The sequence below is a fragment of the Oncorhynchus mykiss genome, chromosome 3 (genome assembly GCF_057628025.1).
Source record: "Oncorhynchus mykiss isolate SJ-2025 chromosome 3, ASM5762802v1, whole genome shotgun sequence".
Taxonomy (NCBI): domain Eukaryota; kingdom Metazoa; phylum Chordata; class Actinopteri; order Salmoniformes; family Salmonidae; genus Oncorhynchus; species Oncorhynchus mykiss.
Genome location: NC_143024.1, coordinates 6652501 through 6675000, shown reverse-complemented (window position 1 = coordinate 6675000; position 22500 = coordinate 6652501). Strand labels below are relative to the sequence as shown.

Genomic DNA, 22500 nt, shown 5'->3' with positions numbered 1-22500 from the left:
CTGTTCTGGCTCCTCTGACTGCTGCTGCTGCAGTCTCTTTCAGGCTACCTCCTCTTCCTCCACCTCCTTCACCACCTACTCCTCCACCCAGGGCCGGACACTCAGCTTCTCCGTGCTCCCTCCTCCACTCAGCCACCGCCACCCTGCCCCGCCCGTCGCCTCCTCCTTCACCTCCTCCTCACCTGGTACCCAGAGAAAACCTCTCTACCCTGGGGTTGGAGGGGTCGTCACCATCACCCATCACAGATCCCCTGCTGCGGCCCGCCGGGCCAGGACCCAGAACAACCAGAACTACCACCCTGCTCCAGGGAGGCTGAGCCAGGTCAAAGAGGTAGGGCTGCTGCTCTAGTAGGGCTGTAGTTAGGTAGTACTGCTCTGGTAGGACTGTAGGTAGGTAGTACTGCTCTGGTAGGACTGTAGGTAGGTAGTACTGCTCTGGTAGGGCTGTAGGTAGGTAGTACTGCTCTGGTAGGGCTGTAGGTAGGTAGGTAGGTAGGTAGGTAGGTAGGTAGGTAGGTAGGTAGGTAGTACTGCTCTGGTAGGGCTGTAGGTAGGTAGTACTGCTCTGGTAGGACTGTAGGTAGGTAGTACTGATCTGGTAGGGCTGTAGGTAGGTAGTACTGCTCTGGTAGGACTGTAGGTAGGTAGTACTGCTCTGGTAGGGCTGTAGGTAGGTAGTACTGCTCTGGTAGGACTGTAGGTAGGTAGTACTGCTCTGGTAGGGCTGTAGGTAGGTAGTACTGCTCTGGTAGGACTGTAGGTAGGTAGTACTGCTCTGGTAGGGCTGTAGGTAGGTAGTACTGCTCTGGTAGGGCTGTAGGTAGGTAGTACTGCTCTGGTAGGGCTGTAGGTAGGTAGTGGTGCTCTGGTAGGACTGTAGGTAGGTAGTACTGCTCTGGTAGGATGGTAGGTAGGTAGTACTGCTCTGGTAGGACTGTAGGTAGGTAGGTGGTACTGCTCTGGTAGGACTGTAGGTAGGTAGGTAGTACTGCTCTGGTAGGATGGTAGGTAGGTAGGTAGGTAGGTAGGTAGGTAGTACTGCTCTGGTAGGGCTGTAGGTAGGTAGTACTGCTCTGGTAGGACTGTAGGTAGGTACTGGTGCTCTGGTAGGGCTTTAGGTTGGTAGTACTACTCTGGTAGGACTGTAGGTAGGTAGTACTGCTCTGGTAGGACTGTAGGTAGGTAGTACTGCTCTGGTAGGACTGTAGGTAGGTAGTACTGCTCTGGTAGGACTGTAGGTAGGTAGTACTGCTCTGGTAGGGCTGTAGGTAGGTAGTACTGCTCTGGTAGGGCTGTAGGTAGATAGTACTGCTCTGGTAGGACTGTAGGTAGGTAGTACTGCTCTGGTAGGACTGTAGGTAGGTAGTACTGCTCTGGTAGGACTGTAGGTAGGTAGTACTGCTCTGGTAGGACTGTAGGTAGGTAGGTAGTACTGCTCTGGTAGGACTGTAGGTAGGTAGTACTGCTCTGTTAGGACTGTAGGTAGGTAGTACTGCTCTGGTAGGGCTGTAGGTAGGTAGTACTGCTCTGGTAGGGCTGTAGGTAGGTAGTACTGCTCTGGTAGGACTGTAGGTAGGTAGTACTGCTCTGGTAGGACTGTAGGTAGGTAGGTAGGTAGTACTGCTCTGGTAGGACTGTAGGTAGGTAGGTAGTACTGCTCTGGTAGGGCTGTAGGTAGGTAGGTAGTATTGCTCTGGTAGGACTGTAGGTAGGTAGGTTGTACCTCTCTGGTAGGGCTGTAAGTAGGTAGTACTGCTCTGGTAGGGCTGTATGTATGTAGGTAGTACTGCTCTGGTAGGATTGTAGGTAGGTAGGTACTACTGCTCTGGTAGGACTGTAGGTAGGTAGTACTGCTCTGGTAGGACTGTAGGTAAGTAGTACTGCTCTGTTAGGACTGTAGGTAGGTAGTACTGCTCTGGTAGGACTGTAGGTAGGTAGTACTGCTCTGGTAGGGCTGTAGGTAGGTAGTACTACTCTGGTAGGACTGTAGTTAGGTAGTACTGCTCTGATAGGACTGTAGGTAAGTAGTACTGCTCTGTTAGGACTGTAGGTAGGTAGTACTGCTCTGTTAGGACTGTAGGTAGGTAGTACTGCTCTGGTAGGACTGTAGGTAAGTAGTACTGCTCTGTTAGGACTGTAGGTAGGTAGTACTGCTCTGGTAGGACTGTAGGTAGGTAGTACTGCTCTGGTAGGGCTGTAGGTAGGTAGTACTGCTCTGGTAGGGCTGTAGGTAGGTAGTACTGCTCTGGTAGGGCTATAGGTAGGTAGGTTGTACCTCTCTGGTAGGGCTGTAAGTAGGTAGTGGTGCTCTGGTAGGACTGTAGGTAGGTAGTACTGCTCTGGTAGGATGGTAGGTAGGTAGTACTGCTCTGGTAGGACTGTAGGTAGGTAGGTGGTACTGCTCTGGTAGGACTGTAGGTAGGTAGGTAGTACTGCTCTGGTAGGATGGTAGGTAGGTAGGTAGGTAGTACTGCTCTGGTAGGGCTGTAGGTAGGTAGTACTGCTCTGGTAGGACTGTAGGTAGGTACTGGTGCTCTGGTAGGGCTTTGGGTTGGTAGTACTGCTCTGGTAGGACTGTAGGTAGGTAGTACTGCTCTGGTAGGACTGTAGGTAGGTAGTACTGCTCTGGTAGGACTGTAGGTAGGTAGTACTGCTCTGGTAGGACTGTAGGTAGGTAGTACTGCTCTGGTAGGGCTGTAGGTAGGTAGTACTGCTCTGGTAGGGCTGTAGGTAGATAGTACTGCTCTGGTAGGACTGTAGGTAGGTAGTACTGCTCTGGTAGGACTGTAGGTAGGTAGTACTGCTCTGGTAGGACTGTAGGTAGGTAGTACTGCTCTGGTAGGACTGTAGGTAGGTAGGTAGTACTGCTCTGGTAGGACTGTAGGTAGGTAGTACTGCTCTGTTAGGACTGTAGGTAGGTAGTACTGCTCTGGTAGGGCTGTAGGTAGGTAGTACTGCTCTGGTAGGGCTGTAGGTAGGTAGTACTGCTCTGGTAGGACTGTAGGTAGGTAGTACTGCTCTGGTAGGACTGTAGGTAGGTAGGTAGGTAGTACTGCTCTGGTAGGACTGTAGGTAGGTAGGTAGTACTGCTCTGGTAGGGCTGTAGGTAGGTAGGTAGTATTGCTCTGGTAGGACTGTAGGTAGGTAGGTTGTACCTCTCTGGTAGGGCTGTAAGTAGGTAGTACTGCTCTGGTAGGGCTGTAGGTAGGTAGGTAGTACTGCTCTGGTAGGGCTGTAGGTAGGTAGGTAGTACCGCTCTGGTAGGGCTGTAGGTAGGTAGGTAGTACTGCTCTGGTAGGACTGTAGGTAGGTAGTACTGCTCTGGTAGGGCTGTAGGTAGGTAGGTTGTACCTCTCTGGTAGGGCTGTAAGTAGGTAGTACTGCTCTGGTAGGGCTGTAGGTATGTAGGTAGTACTGCTCTGGTAGGACTGTAGGTAGGTAGGTAGTACTGCTCTGGTAGGATGGTAGGTAGGTAGGTAGGTAGTACTGCGCTGGTAGGACTGTAGGTAGGTACTGGTGCTCTGGTAGGGCTTTAGGTAAGGTGTACTACTCTGGTAGGACTGTAGGTAGGTAGTACTGCTCTGGTAGGACTGTAGGTAGGTAGTACTGCTCTGTTAGGACTGTAGGTAGGTAGTACTGCTCTGGTAGGGCTGTAGGTAGGTAGTACTGCTCTGGTAGGGCTGTAGGTAGGTAGTACTGCTCTGGTAGGACTGTAGGTAGGTAGTACTGCTCTGGTAGGACTGTAGGTAGGTAGGTAGGTAGTACTGCTCTGGTAGGACTGTAGGTAGGTAGGTAGTAATGCTCTGGTCGGGCTGTAGGTAGGTAGGTAGTACTGCTCTGGTAGGACTGTAGGTAGGTAGGTTGTACCTCTCTGGTAGGGCTGTAAGTAGGTAGTACTGCTCTGGTAGGGCTGTAGGTATGTAGGTAGTACTGCTCTGGTAGGACTGTAGGTAGGTAGGTAGTACTGCTCTGGTAGGATGGTAGGTAGGTAGGTACTACTGCTCTGGTAGGACTGTAGGTAGGTAGTACTGCTCTGGTAGGACTGTAGGTAAGTAGTACTGCTCTGTTAGGACTGTAGGTAGGTAGTACTGCTCTGGTAGGACTGTAGGTAGGTAGTACTGCTCTGGTAGGGCTGTAGGTAGGTAGTACTACTCTGGTAGGACTGTAGGTAGGTAGTACTGCTCTGGTAGGGCTGTAGGTAGGTAGGTAGTACTGCTCTGGTAGGACTGTAGGTAGGTAGGTTGTACCTCTCTGGTAGGGCTGTAAGTAGGTAGTACTGCTCTGGTAGGGCTGTAGGTATGTAGGTAGTACTGCTCTGGTAGGACTGTAGGTAGGTAGGTAGTACTGCTCTGGTAGGATGGTAGGTAGGTAGGTACTACTGCTCTGGTAGGACTGTAGGTAGGTAGTACTGCTCTGGTAGGACTGTAGGTAAGTAGTACTGCTCTGTTAGGACTGTAGGTAGGTAGTACTGCTCTGGTAGGACTGTAGGTAGGTAGTACTGCTCTGGTAGGGCTGTAGGTAGGTAGTACTACTCTGGTAGGACTGTAGGTAGGTAGTACTGCTCTGGTAGGGCTGTAGGTAGGTAGTACTGCTCTGGTAGGGCTGTAGGTAGGTAGTACTGCTCTGGTAGGGCTGTAGGTAGGTAGTACTGCTCTGGTAGGGCTATAGGTAGGTAGGTTGTACCTCTCTGGTAGGGCTGTAAGTAGGTAGTACTGCTCTGGTAGATCTCAGAGGAGAGGAGGCTAGGCTACGTACATGTCATGGCTGATCCAACCTGTCACTCTCTGACTTCCCAGCAGTCAGACAGACAGTCAGACAGACAGTCATTCAGACTGTCAAACAGACAGTAAGTCAGACAGTCAAACAGACAGACAGTCAGTCAGACAGACAGTCAGTCAAACAGACAGACAGACAGTCAGTCAGACAGACAGTCAGTCAGACAGACAGTCAGTCAGACAGACAGTCAGTCAGACAGACAGTCAGTCAAACAGACAGACAGACAGACAGTCAAACAGTCAGTAAGTCAGACAGTCAAACAGACAGACAGTCAGTCAGACAGACAGTCAGTCAAACAGACAGTCAGTCAGACAGTCAAACAGACAGACAGACAGACAGACAGACAGACAGTCAGACAGACAGTCAGTCAGACAGTCAGTCAGACAGTCACACAGACAGACAGACAGACAGACAGTCAGACAGACAGTCAGTCAGACAGACAGTCAGTCAGACAGACAGACAGACAGTCAGACAGACATTCAGACAGACAGTCAGTCAGACAGACAGACAGACAGACAGTCAGACAGACAGTAAGTCAGACAGTCAGTCAGACAGACAGACAGTCAGACAGACAGTCAGACAGACAGACAGTCAGACAGACAGACAGACAGACAGACAGACAGTCAGACAGACAGACAGACAGTCAGTCAGTCAGACAGACAGTCAGTCAGACAGACAGTCAGTCAGACAGACAGACAGTCAGTCAGACAGACAGACAGTCAGTCAGTCAGACAGACAGACAGTCAGACAGTCAGTCAGACAGACAGACAGACAGTCAGACAGACAGTCAGTCAAACAGACAGTCAGTCAGACAGTCAAACAGACAGACAGACAGACAGACAGACAGTCAGTCAGACAGTCAGTCAGACAGTCAGACAGACAGACAGACAGACAGTCAGACAGACAGTCAGTCAGACAGACAGTCAGTCAGACAGACAGACAGTCAGTCAGACAGACAGACAGACAGTCAGACAGACATTCAGACAGACAGTCAGTCAGACAGACAGACAGACAGACAGACAGACAGACAGTCAGACAGACAGTCAGACAGACAGACAGTCAGACAGACAGACAGACAGTCAGACAGACAGACAGACAGACAGACAGTCAGTCAGTCAGTCAGACAGACAGTCAGACAGACAGACAGACAGACAGACAGTCAGACAGTCAGTCAGACAGACAGTCAGTCAGACAGACAGTCAGTCAGACAGACAGTCAGTCAGACAAACAGTCAGTCAGTCAGACAGACAGACAGACAGACAGTCAGACAGTCAGTCAGACAGACAGTCAGTCAGTCAGACAGACAGTCAGTCAGACAGACAGTCAGTCAGACAGACAGTCAGACAGACAGACAGTCAGTCAGACAGACAGTCATTCAGCACATGAAAGTGTTTTCTCAGCAGATGTATTTGTTTTCTCAGTATGTAGCGTGGACATTGTTACAGCGTTGCTATAGCGTTGTTACAGCATTGCTATAGCGTCGTTACAGCGTTGCTATAGAGTCGTTACAGCGTTGCTATAGCGTCGTTACAGCGTTGCTATAGCGTTGTTACAGCGTTGCTATAGAGTCGTTACAGCGTTGCTATAGCGTCGTTACAGCGTTGCTATAGAGTCGTTACAGCGTTGCTATAGCGTCGTTACAGCGTTGCTATAGCGTCGTTACAGCGTTGCTATAGCGTTGTTACAGCGTTGCTATAGAGTCGTTACAGTGTTGCTATAGCGTTGTTACAGCGTTGCTATAGAGTCGTTACAGCGTTGCTATAGCGTCGTTACAGCGTTGCTATAGAGTCGTTACAGCGTTGCTATAGCGTCGTTACAGCGTTGCTATAGCGTCGTTACAGCGTTGCTATAGCGTTGTTACAGCGTTGCTATAGAGTCGTTACAGTGTTGCTATAGCGTTGTTACAGCGTTGCTATAGAGTCGTTACAGCGTTGCTATAGCGTCATTACAGCGTTGCTATAGAGTCGTTACAGCGTTGCTATAGCGTTGTTACAGTGTTGCTATAGCGTTGTTACAGCGTTGCTATAGAGTCGTTACAGTGTTGCTATAGAGTCGTTACAGCGTTGCTATAGAGTCGTTACAGAGTTGCTATAGAGTCGTTACAGAGTTGCTATAGAGTCGTTACAGAGTTGCTATAGAGTCGTTACAGCGTTGCTATAGAGTCGTTACAGAGTTGCTATAGAGTCGTTACAGCGTTGCTATAGAGTCGTTACAGAGTTGCTATAGAGTCGTTACAGCGTTGCTATAGAGTCGTTACAGAGTTGCTATAGAGTCGTTACAGCGTTGCTATAGAGTCGTTACAGAGTTGCTATAGAGTCGTTACAGCGTTGCTATAGAGTCGTTACAGCGTTGCTATAGAGTCGTTACAGAGTTGCTATAGAGTCGTTACAGCGTTGCTATAGAGTCGTTACAGAGTTGCTAAAGAGTCGTTATAGCGTTGCTATAGATTCGTTACGGCGTTGCTATAGAGTCGTTACAGCGTTGCTATAGCGTTGTTACAGCGTTGCTATAGCGTCGTTACAGCGTTGCTATAACGTCGTTACAGCGTTGCTATAGAGTCGTTACAGCGTTGCTATAGAGTCGTTACAGCGTTGCTATAGAGTCGTTACAGCGTTGCTATAGCGTCGTTACAGCGTTGCTATAGCGTCGGACAGTGTTGCTTCAGCGTCGTTACAGCGTTGCTATAGAGTCGTTACAGCGTTGCTATAGAGTTGCTTTCACTCTGTTACAAAGTCAACATGCTAATTCCATGTGTACTACCTCACCAGTCTATGTGTACTACATCACCATCACCATGGTGACACGACAGAGAAGTCTTCTCTCTCCTCCTCCTCCTCCTCCCCCACCTCCTCCCCTCCTCCTCCTGTCCCCCTCCTTCTGTCCCCCTCCTGTCCCCCCCTCCTGTCCCCCTCCTTCTGTCCCCCTCCTCCCCCACCTCCTCCCCCTCCTTCTGTCCCCGTCCTTCTGTCCCCCTCACCCCCCCTCCTGTCCCCCTCCTTCTGTCCCCCTCCTCCCCCTCCTCCTCCCCCTCCTTGTGTCCCCCTCCTTCTGTCCCCCTCACCCCCCCTCCTGTCCCCCTCCTCCTCCTGTCCCCCTCCTTCTGTCCCCCTCACCCCTCCTCCTGTCCCCCTACTTCTGTCCCCCTCACCCCTCCTCCTGTCCCCCTCCTCCTCCTCCTGTCCCCCTCCTCCTCCTATCCCCCTCCTCCCCCCCCCCCCCTCCACCCCCCCTCCTGTCCCCCTCCTCCTCCTCCTGTCCCCCTCCTCCTCCTGTCCCCCTCCTCCTTCTGTCCCCCTCCTCCCCCCCTCCTGTCCCATTTCCCATCTGTCGAAAAATGTCGACAAGTGAAGTTATATAAACTTGTCTTTGTAGAAATAGATGTTATCATATATATAAATAGATGTTATATCTTGAGTGTATTAGAACGTCTGCTGCGGCGTGACAGATGCTTCAGGCGTTTTGCTTCCATATCCTTCCTCATACCTGGAGCTGAGAGTTCTTCATCCCTCCTCGTCACGGTTCTGATTCTGGGCCTCTATTATCTCTCCCTGGCTTAACCTCTAAAAGTCCAAGTCTACTAAGATAACATATTCAATTGTTTTTAAGATGGTCATACCGGGGATCATTTAGCTATTTGAATTGGAATTTTAGGAAGCCTGTAGGTATATTTTATTATTATTATATAATACTTGGTCTTTACTACTGAATAAGCCCATAGAAACACACTGAATAACACAATCACAAATGGCAACAAAAAAAGACCGTCCAAAAATAAATAATAAGGAATAAGGAGATATAAAAAAGCTATGAAAATATATATATATTTTTTTGGACACATATTAAACCGCTTATTTTTGTTGGCACAAAACGACCTTCATTTGTATGTGTTACATCATCGTGTTCGTGAGAGCCTCGTCTTTCCATAGAGGGGTCATATTAGTTTATAGGCCAAACCGTTCAGACGCTACAGACGTTTCCGTGAGAGGATCCATTTTCAGGATGTCTCCTGGTCTGACAAACACCGCTGTAGCTCGGCCACCTTCCTCCACAGATGCAGAAGGCCGACGTACAGTAGACAGATGTGTTGGATTGACACACAGCCCACACCAAGAAACCCTGATATCTCTAGACACAGCCCACACCAAGAAACCCTGATATCTCTAGACACAGCCCACACCAAGAAACCCTGATATCTCTAGACACAGCCCACACCAAGAAACCCTGATATCTATAGTGGTGGATTGACACACAGCCCACACCAAGAAACCCTGATATCTCTAGACACAGCCCACACCAAGAAACCCTGATATCTCTAGTGGGGGATTGACACACAGCCCACACCAAGAAACCCTGATATCTCTAGACACAGCCCACACCAAGAAACCCTGATATCTCTAGACACAGCCCACACCAAGAAACCCTGATATCTCTAGACACAGCCCACACCAAGAAACCTTGATATCTCTAGACACAGCCCACACCAAGAAACCCTGATATATCTAGTGGGGGATTGACACACAGCCCACACCAAGAAACCCGATATCTATAGACACAGGCCACACCAAGAAACCCTGATATCTCTAGTGGGGGATTGACACACAGCCCGCACCAAGAAACCCTGATATCTCTAGTGGGGGATTGACACACAGCCCCCACCAAGAAACCCTGATATCTCTAGTGGGGGATTGACACACAGCCCACACCAAGAAACCCTGATATCTCTAGTGGGAGATTGACACACAGCCCACAGCCCACACCAAGAAACCCTGATATCTCTAGACACAGCCCACACCAAGAAACCCTGATATCTCTAGTGGTGCGTTGACACACAGCCCACACCAAGAAACCCTGATATCTCTAGTGGTGGATTGACACACAGCCCACACCAATAAACCCTGATATCTCTAGTGGTGGATTGACACACAGCCCACACCAATAAACCCTGATATCTCTAGTGGTGGATTGACACACAGCCCACACCAATAAACCCTGATATCTCTAGTGGTGGATTGACACACAGCCCACACCAATAAACCCTGATATCTCTAGTGGTGGATTGACACACAGCCCACACCAATAAACCCTGATATCTCTAGTGGTGGATTGACACACAGCCCACACCAATAAACCCTGATATCTCTAGTGGTGGATTGACACACAGCCCACACCAATAAACCCTGATATCTCTAGCTTAAACTGACGTGTTTTGATGGGGATTTTCTTATTACGTTACTTGGATTGACATTAGGGTCAAAAGGGCTTCCTGAGATAGGGGTGACTGCATGGCTCCGGCCTTTAAACAGCTGTGTCTCTCCTCTGGGATTAGCTGAGTTCTGTCTCCACAGAGGGGTGGGATGTGTATTTAAAAGAGGAAGTGCTGTGTCTGGTTCCTAGAGGTCTCTCCTCTCCTGGGTGTTGGAGATCAACCTGGATGAGGATGGGATGGATGGTGGTCTGACCCTCAGACCCTAAAATCTAACTCTGCCCTTTTTGATGGGGGGGGGGGGGGGGGGGGGATCTAGCATGACCTTTGAACTGTATTACTGCCTTTTTATTAGATTACTGAGCCAGGCGGCTGACAGACGTACAACCCTAAGCAGGGGATTTCACTTCTTCCTTATCAGCAATGCATGTTTTCATTGGTTGAGCAGGGATAGTACACGAGGACATTCCCTTTCCGTAAGGAAGGACAGCACACCAGGATTTTTGGGCAAGGTAAACTGATGCTATCAGTGCTTCTGGGTAATTTCTACCTGGAGCCATCTAATGACAGGCCCTGGGAAGGGGACAGAGGAACAGGAGAGGGATGTGGGGAGAGGGAGAGGGATGTGGAGAGAGGAGGAGGAGAGGGATGTGGAGAGAGGAAGAGGGGAGGGATGTGGGGAGAGGAAGAGGGAGAGGGATGTGGAGAGAGGAAGAGGAGAGGGATGTGGGGAGAGGAAGAGGGAGAGGGATGTGGAGAGATGAAGAGGAGTGGGATGTGGGGAGAGGAAGAGGAGAGGGATGTGGAGAGAGGAACATGAGAGGGATGTGGAGAGAGGAAGAGGAGAGGGATATGAAGAGAGGAAGAGGAGAGGGATGTGGAGAGAGGAAGAGGAGAGGGATGTGGAAAGAGGAAGAGGAGGGATGGAGGGCATGATGAGCACCCCACTATACTGCACCAGAACATTACACCAGGTGATGAATATATATTACAAAATACAGAGAGAGAGGGAGAGAGAGAGAGAGAGAGGGGGAGGGAGAGAGAGGGGAGAGAGGGGGAGGGAGAGAGAGGGAGAGAGAGAGGGGGAGGGAGAGAGGGAAAAAATAATATGTGTGACACAGAGGGGGAGTGAGAGAGAGGGAGAGAGAGAGAGAGAGGGAGGGGAGAGAGGGAGAGAGAGAGGGGGGGAGAGAGAGGGGGAGAGAGAGAGAAAGAGAGAGAGAGAGAGAGGGAGAGAGAGGGTGAGAGAGAGAGAGAGAGGGAGAGAGAGAGGGGAGAGAGAGAGAGAGAGAGAGAGAGAGAGTGAGGGTGAGAGAGAGAGAGGGTGGAGAGAGAGGGTGGAGAGAGAGAGAGTGAGGGTGAGAGAGAGAGAGAGAGAGATAGAGAGAGAGAGGGGGGAGAGAGAGAGAAAGGGTGAGAGAGAGAGAGAGAGAAGGGGGAGAGAAAAGGGGATGAGAAGTAACAGGGATACAGAGAGAGGTAGGAGACTTAAGAGAAAGGGAGAGAGTACATGGGAAAGAAAGAGTGATGGATTTTATCTGTCGGTGGCATATCTTTGGAGTTTTTCTTTTCATTGTGAAGCTGTCTATGTCTCTGTCTCTGTCTCTTTGATTCAGGTCTAAGCTGAGAACAAAGGAATCTTCATAGAGTTCAGGGAACAGTGTGTGTGTGTGTGTGTTTGTGTATGTTTGTGTGTCTGTGACTTGCAAGAATTAATGACTCCTCTGAAAGAATGTTGCTGGCCCCAGAGACCACAGGGCTAAGACTGATAAGAGAGAGAGATGGAGAGAGAGAGAGAGAGAGAGATATATATAGAGAGACAGAGACAGAGATGGAGAGAGAGAGGGGTGAGGGGGAAGAGAGAGATGGGGAGAAGGAAATAAATGAGAGAGGAAAAGAGAGAGACAGACAGACAGACAGACAGACAGACAGACAGACAGACAGACAGACAGACAGACAGTAAATCCCTGGAATAGGAACCGACCCTAGTAAAGTCCTAGAATAGGGGCCAACCCTAGTAAAGCCCTAGAATAGGGGCCAACCCTAGTAAAGTCCTAGAATAGGGACCAACCCTAGTAAAGCCCTAGAATAGGGACCAACCCTAGTAAAGCCCTAGAATAGGGACCGACCCTTGTAAAGCCCTAGAATAGGGACCAACCCTAGTAAAGCCCTAGAATAGGGACCGATCCTATCTCCTAGAGAGATCAAGGACCTGTGTTTTTCTCCTCCTTTGTGTTCTGTTCATTTTTTTTTGCAAAATCATGACTTTCTGTCGTTTATGAAGAACAGAGAAGTGGCATCCATTTTTCATGAGGGTTGGAATATGAAACTGAAAGGTTGGGATATGAAACTGAGAGGTTGGAATATGAAACTGAAGGGTTGGAATATGAAACTGAAGGGTTGGAATATGAAACTGAAAGGTTGGAATATGAAACTGAAAGGTTGGAATATGAAACTGAAAGGTTGGAATATGAAACTGAAAGGTTGGAATATGAAACTGAAGGGTTGGGATATGACTTTGCTAGCGGCAGAAGCGATGCTAAAGTTTACCCCCCGTAGTGTGACAGACACTGGCATGCATCTCAAAACGGCACCCTATTCCCCATACAAAGTCAATATAAGTGCACACTTCATAGGGAATATAGGGTGCCGTTTTGGGACAGAGACATTATAACACGTTGAGTGGCAGTCTGTTATAGGGCTGCTAGCAGAAACCTGGAGAGACTATCTGTCCACATCAGCTCTCGGTCCTGCTCCTCTTTTCTCCCCGGTAAAGTCATTATTAAGTTAGTGAGATGGGCTGATGTCACGGTTTGTGAGAGTGTGTGGCTTCTCAGCAACACCGAGGAGCTGATGGTGGACTACAGTAAACGGAGGGTTGAGCACGTCCCCTCATCCTCATCGACGGGGTTGTAGTGGAGCCGGGGTTGAGAGAGAGAGAGAGAGATGGAGAGAGAGAGGGGCGAGGGGGAAGAGAGAGATGGGGAGAAGGAAATAAATGAGAGAGGAAAAGAGAGAGACAGACAGACAGACAGACAGACAGACAGACAGACAGACAGTAAATCCCTGGAATAGGAACCGACCCTAGTAAAGTCCTAGAATAGGGACCAACCCTAGTAAAGCCCTAGAATAGGGACCAACCCTAGTAAAGCCCTAGAATAGGGACCAACCCTAGTAAAGCCCTAGAATAGGGACCGACCCTAGTAAAGCCCTAGAATAGGGACCGACCCTAGTAAAGCCCTAGAATAGGGACCAACCCTAGTAAAGCCTTAGAATAGGGACCAACCCTAGTAAAGCCCTAGAATAGGGGCCAACCCTAGTAAAGCCCTAGAATAGGGGCCAACCCTAGTAAAGCCCTAGAATAGGGACCAACCCTAGTAAAGCCCTAGAATAGGGACCAACCCTAGTAAAGCCCTAGAATAGGGACCAACCCTAGTAAAGCCCTAGATTAGGGACCAACCCTAGTAAAGCCCTAGAATAGGGACCAACCCTAGTAAAGCCCTAGAATAGGGACCAATCCTAGTAAAGCCCTAGAATAGGGACCAACCCTAGTAAAGTCCTAGAATAGGGACCAACCCTAGTAAAGCCCTAGAATAGGGGCCAACCCTAGTAAAGTCCTAGAATAGGGACCGACCCTAGTAAAGCCCTAGAATAGGGGCCAACCCTAGTAAAGCCCTAGAATAGGGACCGACCCTAGTAAAGCCCTAGAATAGGGGCCAACCCTAGTAAAGCCCTAGAATAGGGACCAACCCTAGTAAATCCCTAGAATAGGGACCGACCCTAGTAAACCCTAGAATAGGGACCGACCCTTGTAAAGCCCTAGAACAGGGACCAACCCTAGTAAAGCCCTAGAATAGGGACCGACCCTATCTCCTAGAGAGATCAAGGACCTGTGTTTTTCTCCTCCTTTGTGTTCTGTTCATTTTTTTTTGCAAAATCATGACTTTCTGTCGTTTATGAAGAACAGAGAAGTGGCATCCATTTTTCATGAGGGTTGGAATATGAAACTGAAAGGTTGGGATATGAAACTGAGAGGTTGGAATATGAAACTGAAAGGTTGGAATATGAAACTGAAGGGTTGGAATATGAAACTGAAAGGTTGGAATATGAAACTGAAAGGTTGGAATATGAAACTGAAAGGTTGGAATATGAAACTGAAAGGTTGGAATATGAAACTGAAAGGTTGGAATATGAAACTGAAAGGTTGGAATATGAAACTGAAGGGTTGGGATATGACTTTGCTAGCGGCAGAAGCGATGCTAAAGTTTACCCCCCGTAGTGTGACAGACACTGGCATGCATCTCAAAACGGCACCCTATTCCCCATACAAAGTCAATATAAGTGCACACTTCATAGGGAATATAGGGTGCCGTTTTGGGACAGAGACATTATAACACGTTGAGTGGCAGTCTGTTATAGGGCTGCTAGCAGAAACCTGGAGAGACTATCTGTCCACATCAGCTCTCGGTCCTGCTCCTCTTTTCTCCCCGGTAAAGTCATTATTAAGTTAGTGAGATGGGCTGATGTCACGGTTTGTGAGAGTGTGTGGCTTCTCAGCAACACCGAGGAGCTGATGGTGGACTACAGTAAACGGAGGGTTGAGCACGTCCCCTCATCCTCATCGACGGGGTTGTAGTGGAGCCGGGGTTGAGAACTTCAAGTTCCTCGTTGTCCACAACACTAAGGATCTATCTTGGTCCAAACACACCAAACACAGTCATGAGGAGGGCACGACAACGCCTCTTCCCCCTCAGGAGGCTGAAAAGATCCTCAAAAATTTCTACAGTTGCACCATTGAGAGCATCTTGACTGGCTGCATCACCGCCTGGTATTGCAACTGCTTGGCATCTAACTGTAAGGTGCTACAGAGGGTACTGTGTACTGCCCAGGTCACCACTGGGTCCAAGCTTCCTGCCATCCAGGACCTCTATACCAGGCGGTGTCAGAGGAAGGCTCAAAACATTGTCAGAGTCCAGTCATAGACTGTTCTCTCTGCTACCGCATGGCACTACACCACTGGGTCCAATCTTCCTGCCATCCAGGACCTCTATACCAGGCGGTGTCAGAGGAAGGCAGTCATAGTCTGTTCTCTCTGCTACCGCATGGCATTGTTACCGGTGCACCGAGACTGTTAGTCTACACCTGTTGTTTACGAAGCATGTGATGAATAACAATGTATTTGTGTGTGCGTGCGTGAGGTTTGTGTCTGTGTGTGTGTTTGTCTGTGTAAGAGGTGTGTGTGTGTGTGTGTGTGTGTGTGTGTGTGTGTGTGTGTGTGTGTCTGTGTAAGAGGTGTGTGTGTGCTTGTCTCTGTAAGTGGTGTGTGTGTTTGTCTGTGTAGGTGGTGTGTGTGTGTTTGTCTGTGTACGTGGTGTGTGTGTGTTTGTCTGTGTAAGTGGTGTGTGTGAGGTGTGAATGAGGAATGGATGTTCCATTTTGTGAAGAACAAGTGATTGGTGTGTGTGTGAGAGGTGTGGTGTGAGTGGTGTGAATGGTGTGTGTGTGTGTTTGTGTGTGTGTGTGTGTGTGTTTAATTGAGTTCATGCTCATGCTACCTCCACTCTCCTTATCTCCCTGCCGATGAGTCACAGACAGTGAGCACTCACAAGAGTATAGCTTATTTGTGTTTGTGTGTGAGAGGGAGAGAGAGAGAGAGAGAGACAGCATAATCCTGTCCTTCTCCCAGCCCACCTAGCTGTCAGAGGTGCCAGATGTAATTATGTTCGTGACAGAGACAGACTGAACCAGACAGGGTAGGTGGCTGAGAGACAGACTGAACCAACAGGGTAGGTGGCTGAGAGACAGACTAAACCAGACAGGGTAGGTGGCTGAGAGACAGACCGAACCAGACAGGTAGCATATGGCTCAGGGTAGGTGGCTGAGAGACAGACTGAACCAGACAGGGTAGGTGGCTGAGAGACAGACTGAACCAGACAGGTAGCATATGGCTCAGGGTAGGTGGCTGAGAGACAGACTGAACCAGACAGGGTAGCTGGCTGAGAGACAGACTGAACCAGACAGGGTAGGTGGCTGAGAGACAGACTGAACCAGACAGGGTAGGAGGCTGAGAGACAGACTGAACCAGACAGGGTAGCTGGCTGAGAGACAGACTGAACCAGACAGGGTAGGTGGCTGAGAGACAGACTGAACCAGACAGGTAGCATATGGATCAGGGTAGGTGGCTGAGAGACAGACTGAACCAGACAGGTAGCATATGGCTCAGGGTAGGTGGCTGAGAGACAGACTGAACCAGACAGGGTAGGTGGCTGAGAGACAGACTGAACCAGACAGGGTAGGTGGCTGAGAGACAGACTGAACCAGACAGGGTAGATGGCTGAGAGACAGACTGAACCAGACAGGGTAGCTGGCTGAGAGACAGACTGAACCAGACAGGGTAGCTGGCTGAGAGACAGACTGAACCAGACAGGGTAGGTGGCTGAGAGAAAGACTGAACCAGACAGGTAGCATATGGATCAGGGTAGGTGGCTGAGAGACAGACTGAACCAGACAGGTAGCATATGGCTCAGGGTAGGTGGCTGAGAGACAGACTGAACCAGACAGGGTAGGTGGCTGAGAGACAGACTGAACCAGACAGGGTAGCTGGCTGAGAGACAGACTGAACCAGACAGGGTAGCTGGCTGAGAGACAGACTGAACCAGACAGGGTAGGTGGCTGAGAGACAGACTGAACCAGACAGGTAGCATATGGAGCAGGGTAGGTGGCTGAGAGACAGACTGAACCAGACAGGTAGCATATGGCTCAGGGTAGGTGGCTGAGAGACAGACTGAACCAGACAGGGTAGGTGGCTGAGAGACAGACTGAACCAGACAGGGTAGGTGGCTGAGAGACAGACCGAACCAGACAGGGTAGGTGGCTGAGAGACAGACCGAACCAGACAGGGTAGGTGGCTGAGAATTGTCATGACTCTCAGGCCCCCACCGCCTGCCTACATTACTGGCTGTGCCCCTACAGTGCCTACATCTATATAGAATACTTTAACTACCCCACAATTCTCCTCCCATGCTTTGACTAGCTACAGTCACATATCTTGCTTTGGCATGTCGTCCCAACATGCATTTGTCAATTTGTAGAACACCTCAGCTGTTCCTACATAGAGATTCATCCAGCAGGTACCTGCTCTTTGATTGGCTGGGCCGTACAGATTCACCCAGCAGTTACCTGCTCCTTGGATGGCCGGGCCGTACAGATTCACCCAGCAGTTACCTGCTCCTTGGATGGCTGGGCCGTACAGATTCACCCAGCAGTTACCTGCTCCTTGGATGGCCGGGCCGTACAGATTCACCCAGCAGTTACCTGCTCCTTGGATGGCTGGGCCGTACAGATTCACCCAGCAGTTACCTGCTCCTTGGATGGCCGGGCCGTACAGATTCACCCAGCAGTTACCTGCTCCTTGGATGGCCGGGCCGTACAGATTCACCCAGCAGTTACCTGCTCCTTGGATGGCTGGGCCGTACAGATTCACCCAGCAGTTACCTGCTCCTTGGATGGCCGGGCCGTACAGATTCACCCAGCAGTTACCTGCTCCTTGGATGGCTGGGCCGTACAGATTCACAGATTGGACTTACAGAGCCCTAGGCGACCAGCGCTTGCTTGCTTGTTTGTGTGTGTATGTGTGTGTGTGTGTGTGTGTGTGTGTGTGTGTGTGTGTGTGTGTGTGTGTGTGTGTGTGTGTGTGTGTGTGTGTGTGTGTGTGTGTGTGTTATTTAACCTCTCTCCTCCCTCCCTCTAGGTGATGACCCAGGCGGAGGGCCAACAGAAGAACCTGGTTAACTCCATAGAGTCCCTGCCCTCCCGTGGTCCTCTGTCCTCCTTAGACCAGGACCTTCTCCTCCTCAAGGCCACGTCAGCAGCTACCCTCTCCTGTCTGGGGGAGTGTCTCCACATGCTGCAACACAATGTCAGCCAGGTACGTCAGCAGCTACCCTCTCCTGTCTGGGGGAGTGTCTCCACATGCTGTCAGCCAGGTACGTCAGCAGCTACCCTCTCCTGTCTGGGGGAGTGTCTCCACATGCTGCAACACAATGTCAGCCAGGTACGTCAGCAGCTACCCTCTCCTGTCTGGGGGGAGTGTCTCCACATGCTGTCAGCCAGGTACGTCAGCAGCTACCCTCTCCTGTCTGGGGGAGTGTCTCCACATGCTGTCAGCCAGGTACGTCAGCAGCTACCCTCTCCTGTCTGGGGGAGTGTCTCCACATGCTGCAACACAATGTCAGCCAGGTACATCAGCAGCTACCCTCTCCTGTCTGGGGGGAGTGTCTCCACATGCTGCAACACAATGTCTGCCAGGTACATCAGCAGCTACCCTCTCCTGCCTGGGGGAGTGTCTCCACATGCTGTCAGCCAGGTACGTCAGCAGCTACCCTCTCCTGTCTGGGGGGAGTGTCTCCACATGCTGTCAGCCAGGTATCAGAGGGGTTGGATACAGCTGGAGATCCTCTCCAACCTATCAGAGGGGTTGGATACAACAGGAGATCCTCTCCAACCTATCACAGGGGTTGGATACAGCAGGAGATCCATTTCTGTTTCCTAAGAGATTAGTATTGTTCTCCTCTCCGATCCCAGGCCGCGCAGCATGTCACCCTGGGTCGCTCAGACAGCCAGGACCGGAGTCAGAGTCCCATCCACAAACAGACGTCCAGCCAGAGTAACAGCAACATCTCCAGTCAGACTCACAACCACAACCACAACCAGTTCAAGAAGCAGATGAGCCTGGATCCCAACCATGTTCCCACCGCACCATCAGGTCAGTTTACTATTAGAGTCTCTCTGTAACCGGTGTGTTCCTGGTGGTCAGTGTGTTCCTGGTGGTCAGTGTGTTCCTGGTGGTCAGTGTGTGTTCCTGATGGTCAGTGTGTGTTCCTGGTGGTCAGTGTGTTCGTGATGGTTAGTATGTGTTCCTGGTGGTCAGTGTGTGTTCCTGATGGTCAGTGTGTTCCTGATGGTCAGTGTGTTCCTGGTGGTCAGTGTGTGTTCCTGATGGTCAGTGTGTGTTCCTGGTGGTCAGTGTGTTCGTGATGGTTAGTATGTGTTCCTGGTGGTCAGTGTGTTCGTGATGGTTAGTATGTGTTCCTGGTGGTCAGTGTGTGTTCCTGATGGTCAGTGTGTTCCTGATGGTCAGTGTGTTCCTGGTGGTCAGTGTGTGTTCCTGATGGTCAGTGTGTGTTCCTGGTGGTCAGTGTGTTCCTGGTGGTCAGTGTGTTCCTGGTGGTCAGTGTGTGTTCCTGGTGGTCAGTGTGTTCCTGGTGGTCAGTGTGTTCCTGGTGGTCAGTGTGTTCCTGGTGGTCAGTGTGTGTTCCTGGTGGTCAGTGTGTTCCTGGTGGTCAGTGTGTTCCTGATGGTCAGTGTGTTCCTGGTGGTCAGTGTGTTCCTGGTGGTCAGTGTGTTCCTGGTGGTCAGTGTGTTCCTGATGGTCAGTGTGTGTTCCTGATGGTCAGTGTGTTCCTGATGGTCAGTATCTTCCTGATGGTCAGTGTGTTCCTGATGGTCAGTGTGTTCCTGATGGTCAGTGTGTTCCTGATGATCAGTATGTGTTCCTGATGGTCAGTGTGTTCCTGATGGTCAGTATGTGTTCCTGATGGTCAGTGTGTGTTCCTGATGGTCAGTATGTGTTTCTGGTGGTCAGTATGTGTTCCTGATGGTCAGTGTGTTCCTGATGGTCAGTATGTTCTGTCTGTCTCCAGACAGCTTCGCAGGATGGTCTAGATCTCCCTCAGAGAAACAGGTGACCAGTAGAGGAGGGACACCTCTTCCACATTTTCCCTCTCCAGCACACATCAACAAGGAGGTGGTCAGCAACTCTGTGGTAAGAAACACACCTGCTCTCTGTGTTGGGAGAAATAACACCATGTATTCTCTCACCTACTGGGAGGGAGAGAGGGAGGGAGGGAGGGAGGGAGGGAGGGAGGGAGGGAGGGGGGGGGGGGGAGGGAGGGAGGGAGAGGGGAGGGAGAAGGGAGGGAGAGGTTCAAGGAGGTAGGGAGGGAGGGAGGGAGGGAGGAGGAGAAGGAGAAGGGGGAGGGAGGTAGGAAGAGAGAGAGAGAGAAGGGGGAGAGAGAAAGAAACTTATATTCTACAGGGGGAAGTGTTCTAATTGGCCATGTTCTAGTTTGAATGTTTCTCTGTTTTTCCTGGGAGACTGGGGAGTGAAAGCCAGCTAGTTTGGATGTTTCTTATGTGTGATGGATGAAAGCCAGTTAGTTTGGATGTTTCTTATGCGTGATGGAGGAAACCAGCTCCCTCAGGAGGGAGAGTGAGTCAGTGCATCCAAGATGACGTAGACAGAAATTTCCTCTTCTCTCCCAGTTCAACTCTCCTTCTGTCTCTCTCTCTCTCTCTCTCTCACACTCTCTCTCTCTCTCTCTCTCTCTCTCTCTCTCTCTCTCTGTCTCTCTCCCTCTCTGTCTCTCTCTCTCTCTGTCTCTCTCCCTCTCTGTCTCTCTCTCTCTCTCTCTCTCTCCCTCCCTCTCTGTCTCTCTCTCTCTCTCTCTCTCTCTCTCTCTCTCTCTCTGTGTCTATGGCTCTGGCTCTGGCTCTCTGTCTCCCTCTCTCTCTCTCTCTCTCTCTCCCTCTCCGTCTCCCTCTCTCTCTCTCTCCCTCTCTCTCAATCTCGGTCTCGGTCTCTCTTTCCCTGATTCTTCTCCAAAGAAAAGACAATATGTTTTTAGTCCATATTTTGTATTCCTGTTAAGTAATTATCCAAAGCTCTCTTAACAGCAGAGCCACAATGATGTTACTCCCTGTGTTTTCCTTCTCATCAGTTCATCTCAGAATAATCATCAGTCGATATACACTTCAAATCAAATCAAATTTATTTATATAGCCCTTCGTACATCAGCTGATATCTCAAAGTGCTGTACAGAAACCCAGCCTAAAACACTTCACTCCTCTCCCCTCCTATTGAGCTAAATACTAATCTCCCCTCTTCTCTCAGCCCTGATGAGTAGCAGAACAGCATGACTCAGGCCCCATCAGGCCCCATCAGGCCCTATCAGTGGGTCCATGAGGATACAGAGCTCTGCTCCGATCCTCCTCTCTTCTCCTGGTCTCTCCTCATCTCATCTCCCCTCCTAAATACTAATCACCCCTCCCTCTCAGCCCTGATGAGTAGCAGAACAGCATGACTCAGGCCCCATCAGGCCCTATCAGTGGGTCTATGAGGATACAGAGCTCTGCTCCAATCCTCCTCTCTTCTCCTGGTCTCTCCTCATCTCATCTCTCCTTTCCTCCATCCTGCCTGGCCACTCACATAGACAGACAGGACTCAGGGATAGAGTATCGCTGGCTCTGCCTTCCTGCCTGCCTGCCTGTGGCTGTGACTGAACTGTACAGTGTGTCTGTGGTTGTGACTGAACTATGTAGTGTGTCTGTGGCTGGGCTGATGTCGACAGTGTGTCTGTGGTTGTGACTGAACTATATAGTGTGTCTGTGACTGAACTATATAGTGTGTCTGTGGCTGTGACTGAACTATGTAGTGTGTCTGTGGCTGGGCTGATGTCGACAGTGTGTCTGTGGTTGTGACTGAACTATGTAGTGTGTCTGTGGTTGTGACTGAACTATATAGTGTGTCTGTGGTTGTGACTGAACTATATAGTGTGTCTGTGGTTGTGACTGAACTATATAGTGTGTCTGTGGTTGTGACTGAACTATATAGTGTGTCTGTGGTTGTGACTGAACTATATAGTGTGTCTGTGGCTGTGACTGAACTATATAGTGTGTCTGTGGCTGTGACTGAACTATATAGTGTGTCTGTGGTTGTGACTGAACTATATAGTGTGTCTGTGGTTGTGACTGAACTATGTAGTGTGTCTGTGGCTGGGCTGATGTCGACAGTGTGTCTGTGGTTGTGACTGAACTATGTAGTGTGTCTGTGGTTGTGACTGAACTATATAGTGTGTCTGTGGTTGTGACTGAACTATATAGTGTGTCTGTGGTTGTGACTGAACTATATAGTGTGTCTGTGGTTGTGACTGAACTATATAGTGTGTCTGTGGTTGTGACTGAACTATATAGTGTGTCTGTGGCTGTGACTGAACTATATAGTGTGTCTGTGGTTGTGACTGAACTATATAGTGTGTCTGTGGCTGTGACTGAACTATATAGTGTGTCTGTGGTTGTGACTGAACTATATAGTGTGTCTGTGGCTGTGACTGAACTATATAGTGTGTCTGTGGTTGTGACTGAACTATATAGTGTGTCTGTGTCTGTGACTGAACTATATAGTGTGTCTGTGGTTGTGACTGAACTATATAGTGTGTCTGTGGTTGTGACTGAACTATATAGTGTGTCTGTGGCTGTGACTGAACTATATAGTGTGTCTGTGTCTGTGACTGAACTATATAGTGTGTCTGTGGTTGTGACTGAACTATATAGTGTGTCTGTGGTTGTGACTGAACTATATAGTGTGTCTGTGGTTGTGACTGAACTATATAGTGTGTCTGTGACTGAACTATATAGTGTGTCTGTGGTTGTGACTGAACTATATAGTGTGTCTGTGGTTGTGA

General features: G+C 49.8%; 1 protein-coding gene across 4 annotated transcripts in view; it reads left to right on the top strand.

Moving 5' to 3' along the window:
- Window positions 1–22500, top strand: part of LOC149984286 (oxysterol-binding protein-related protein 10-like) — a 113128-nt gene that overhangs the window by 31037 nt on the left and 59591 nt on the right. Inside the window, exons 4-7 of one of the 4 annotated variants that reach the window (XM_090219745.1) lie at window positions 92–331; window positions 17730–17906; window positions 18563–18743; window positions 19681–19802. In XM_090219745.1, the coding sequence (XP_090075871.1) occupies window positions 92–331; window positions 17730–17906; window positions 18563–18743; window positions 19681–19802 (720 nt within the window). Of the gene's footprint in view, window positions 1–43; window positions 332–17729; window positions 17907–18133; window positions 18218–18562; window positions 18744–19680; window positions 19803–22500 lie in introns of those variants that run through there. The other 3 variants (XM_090219749.1, XM_090219737.1, XM_090219742.1) reach the window with 3 other exon arrangements.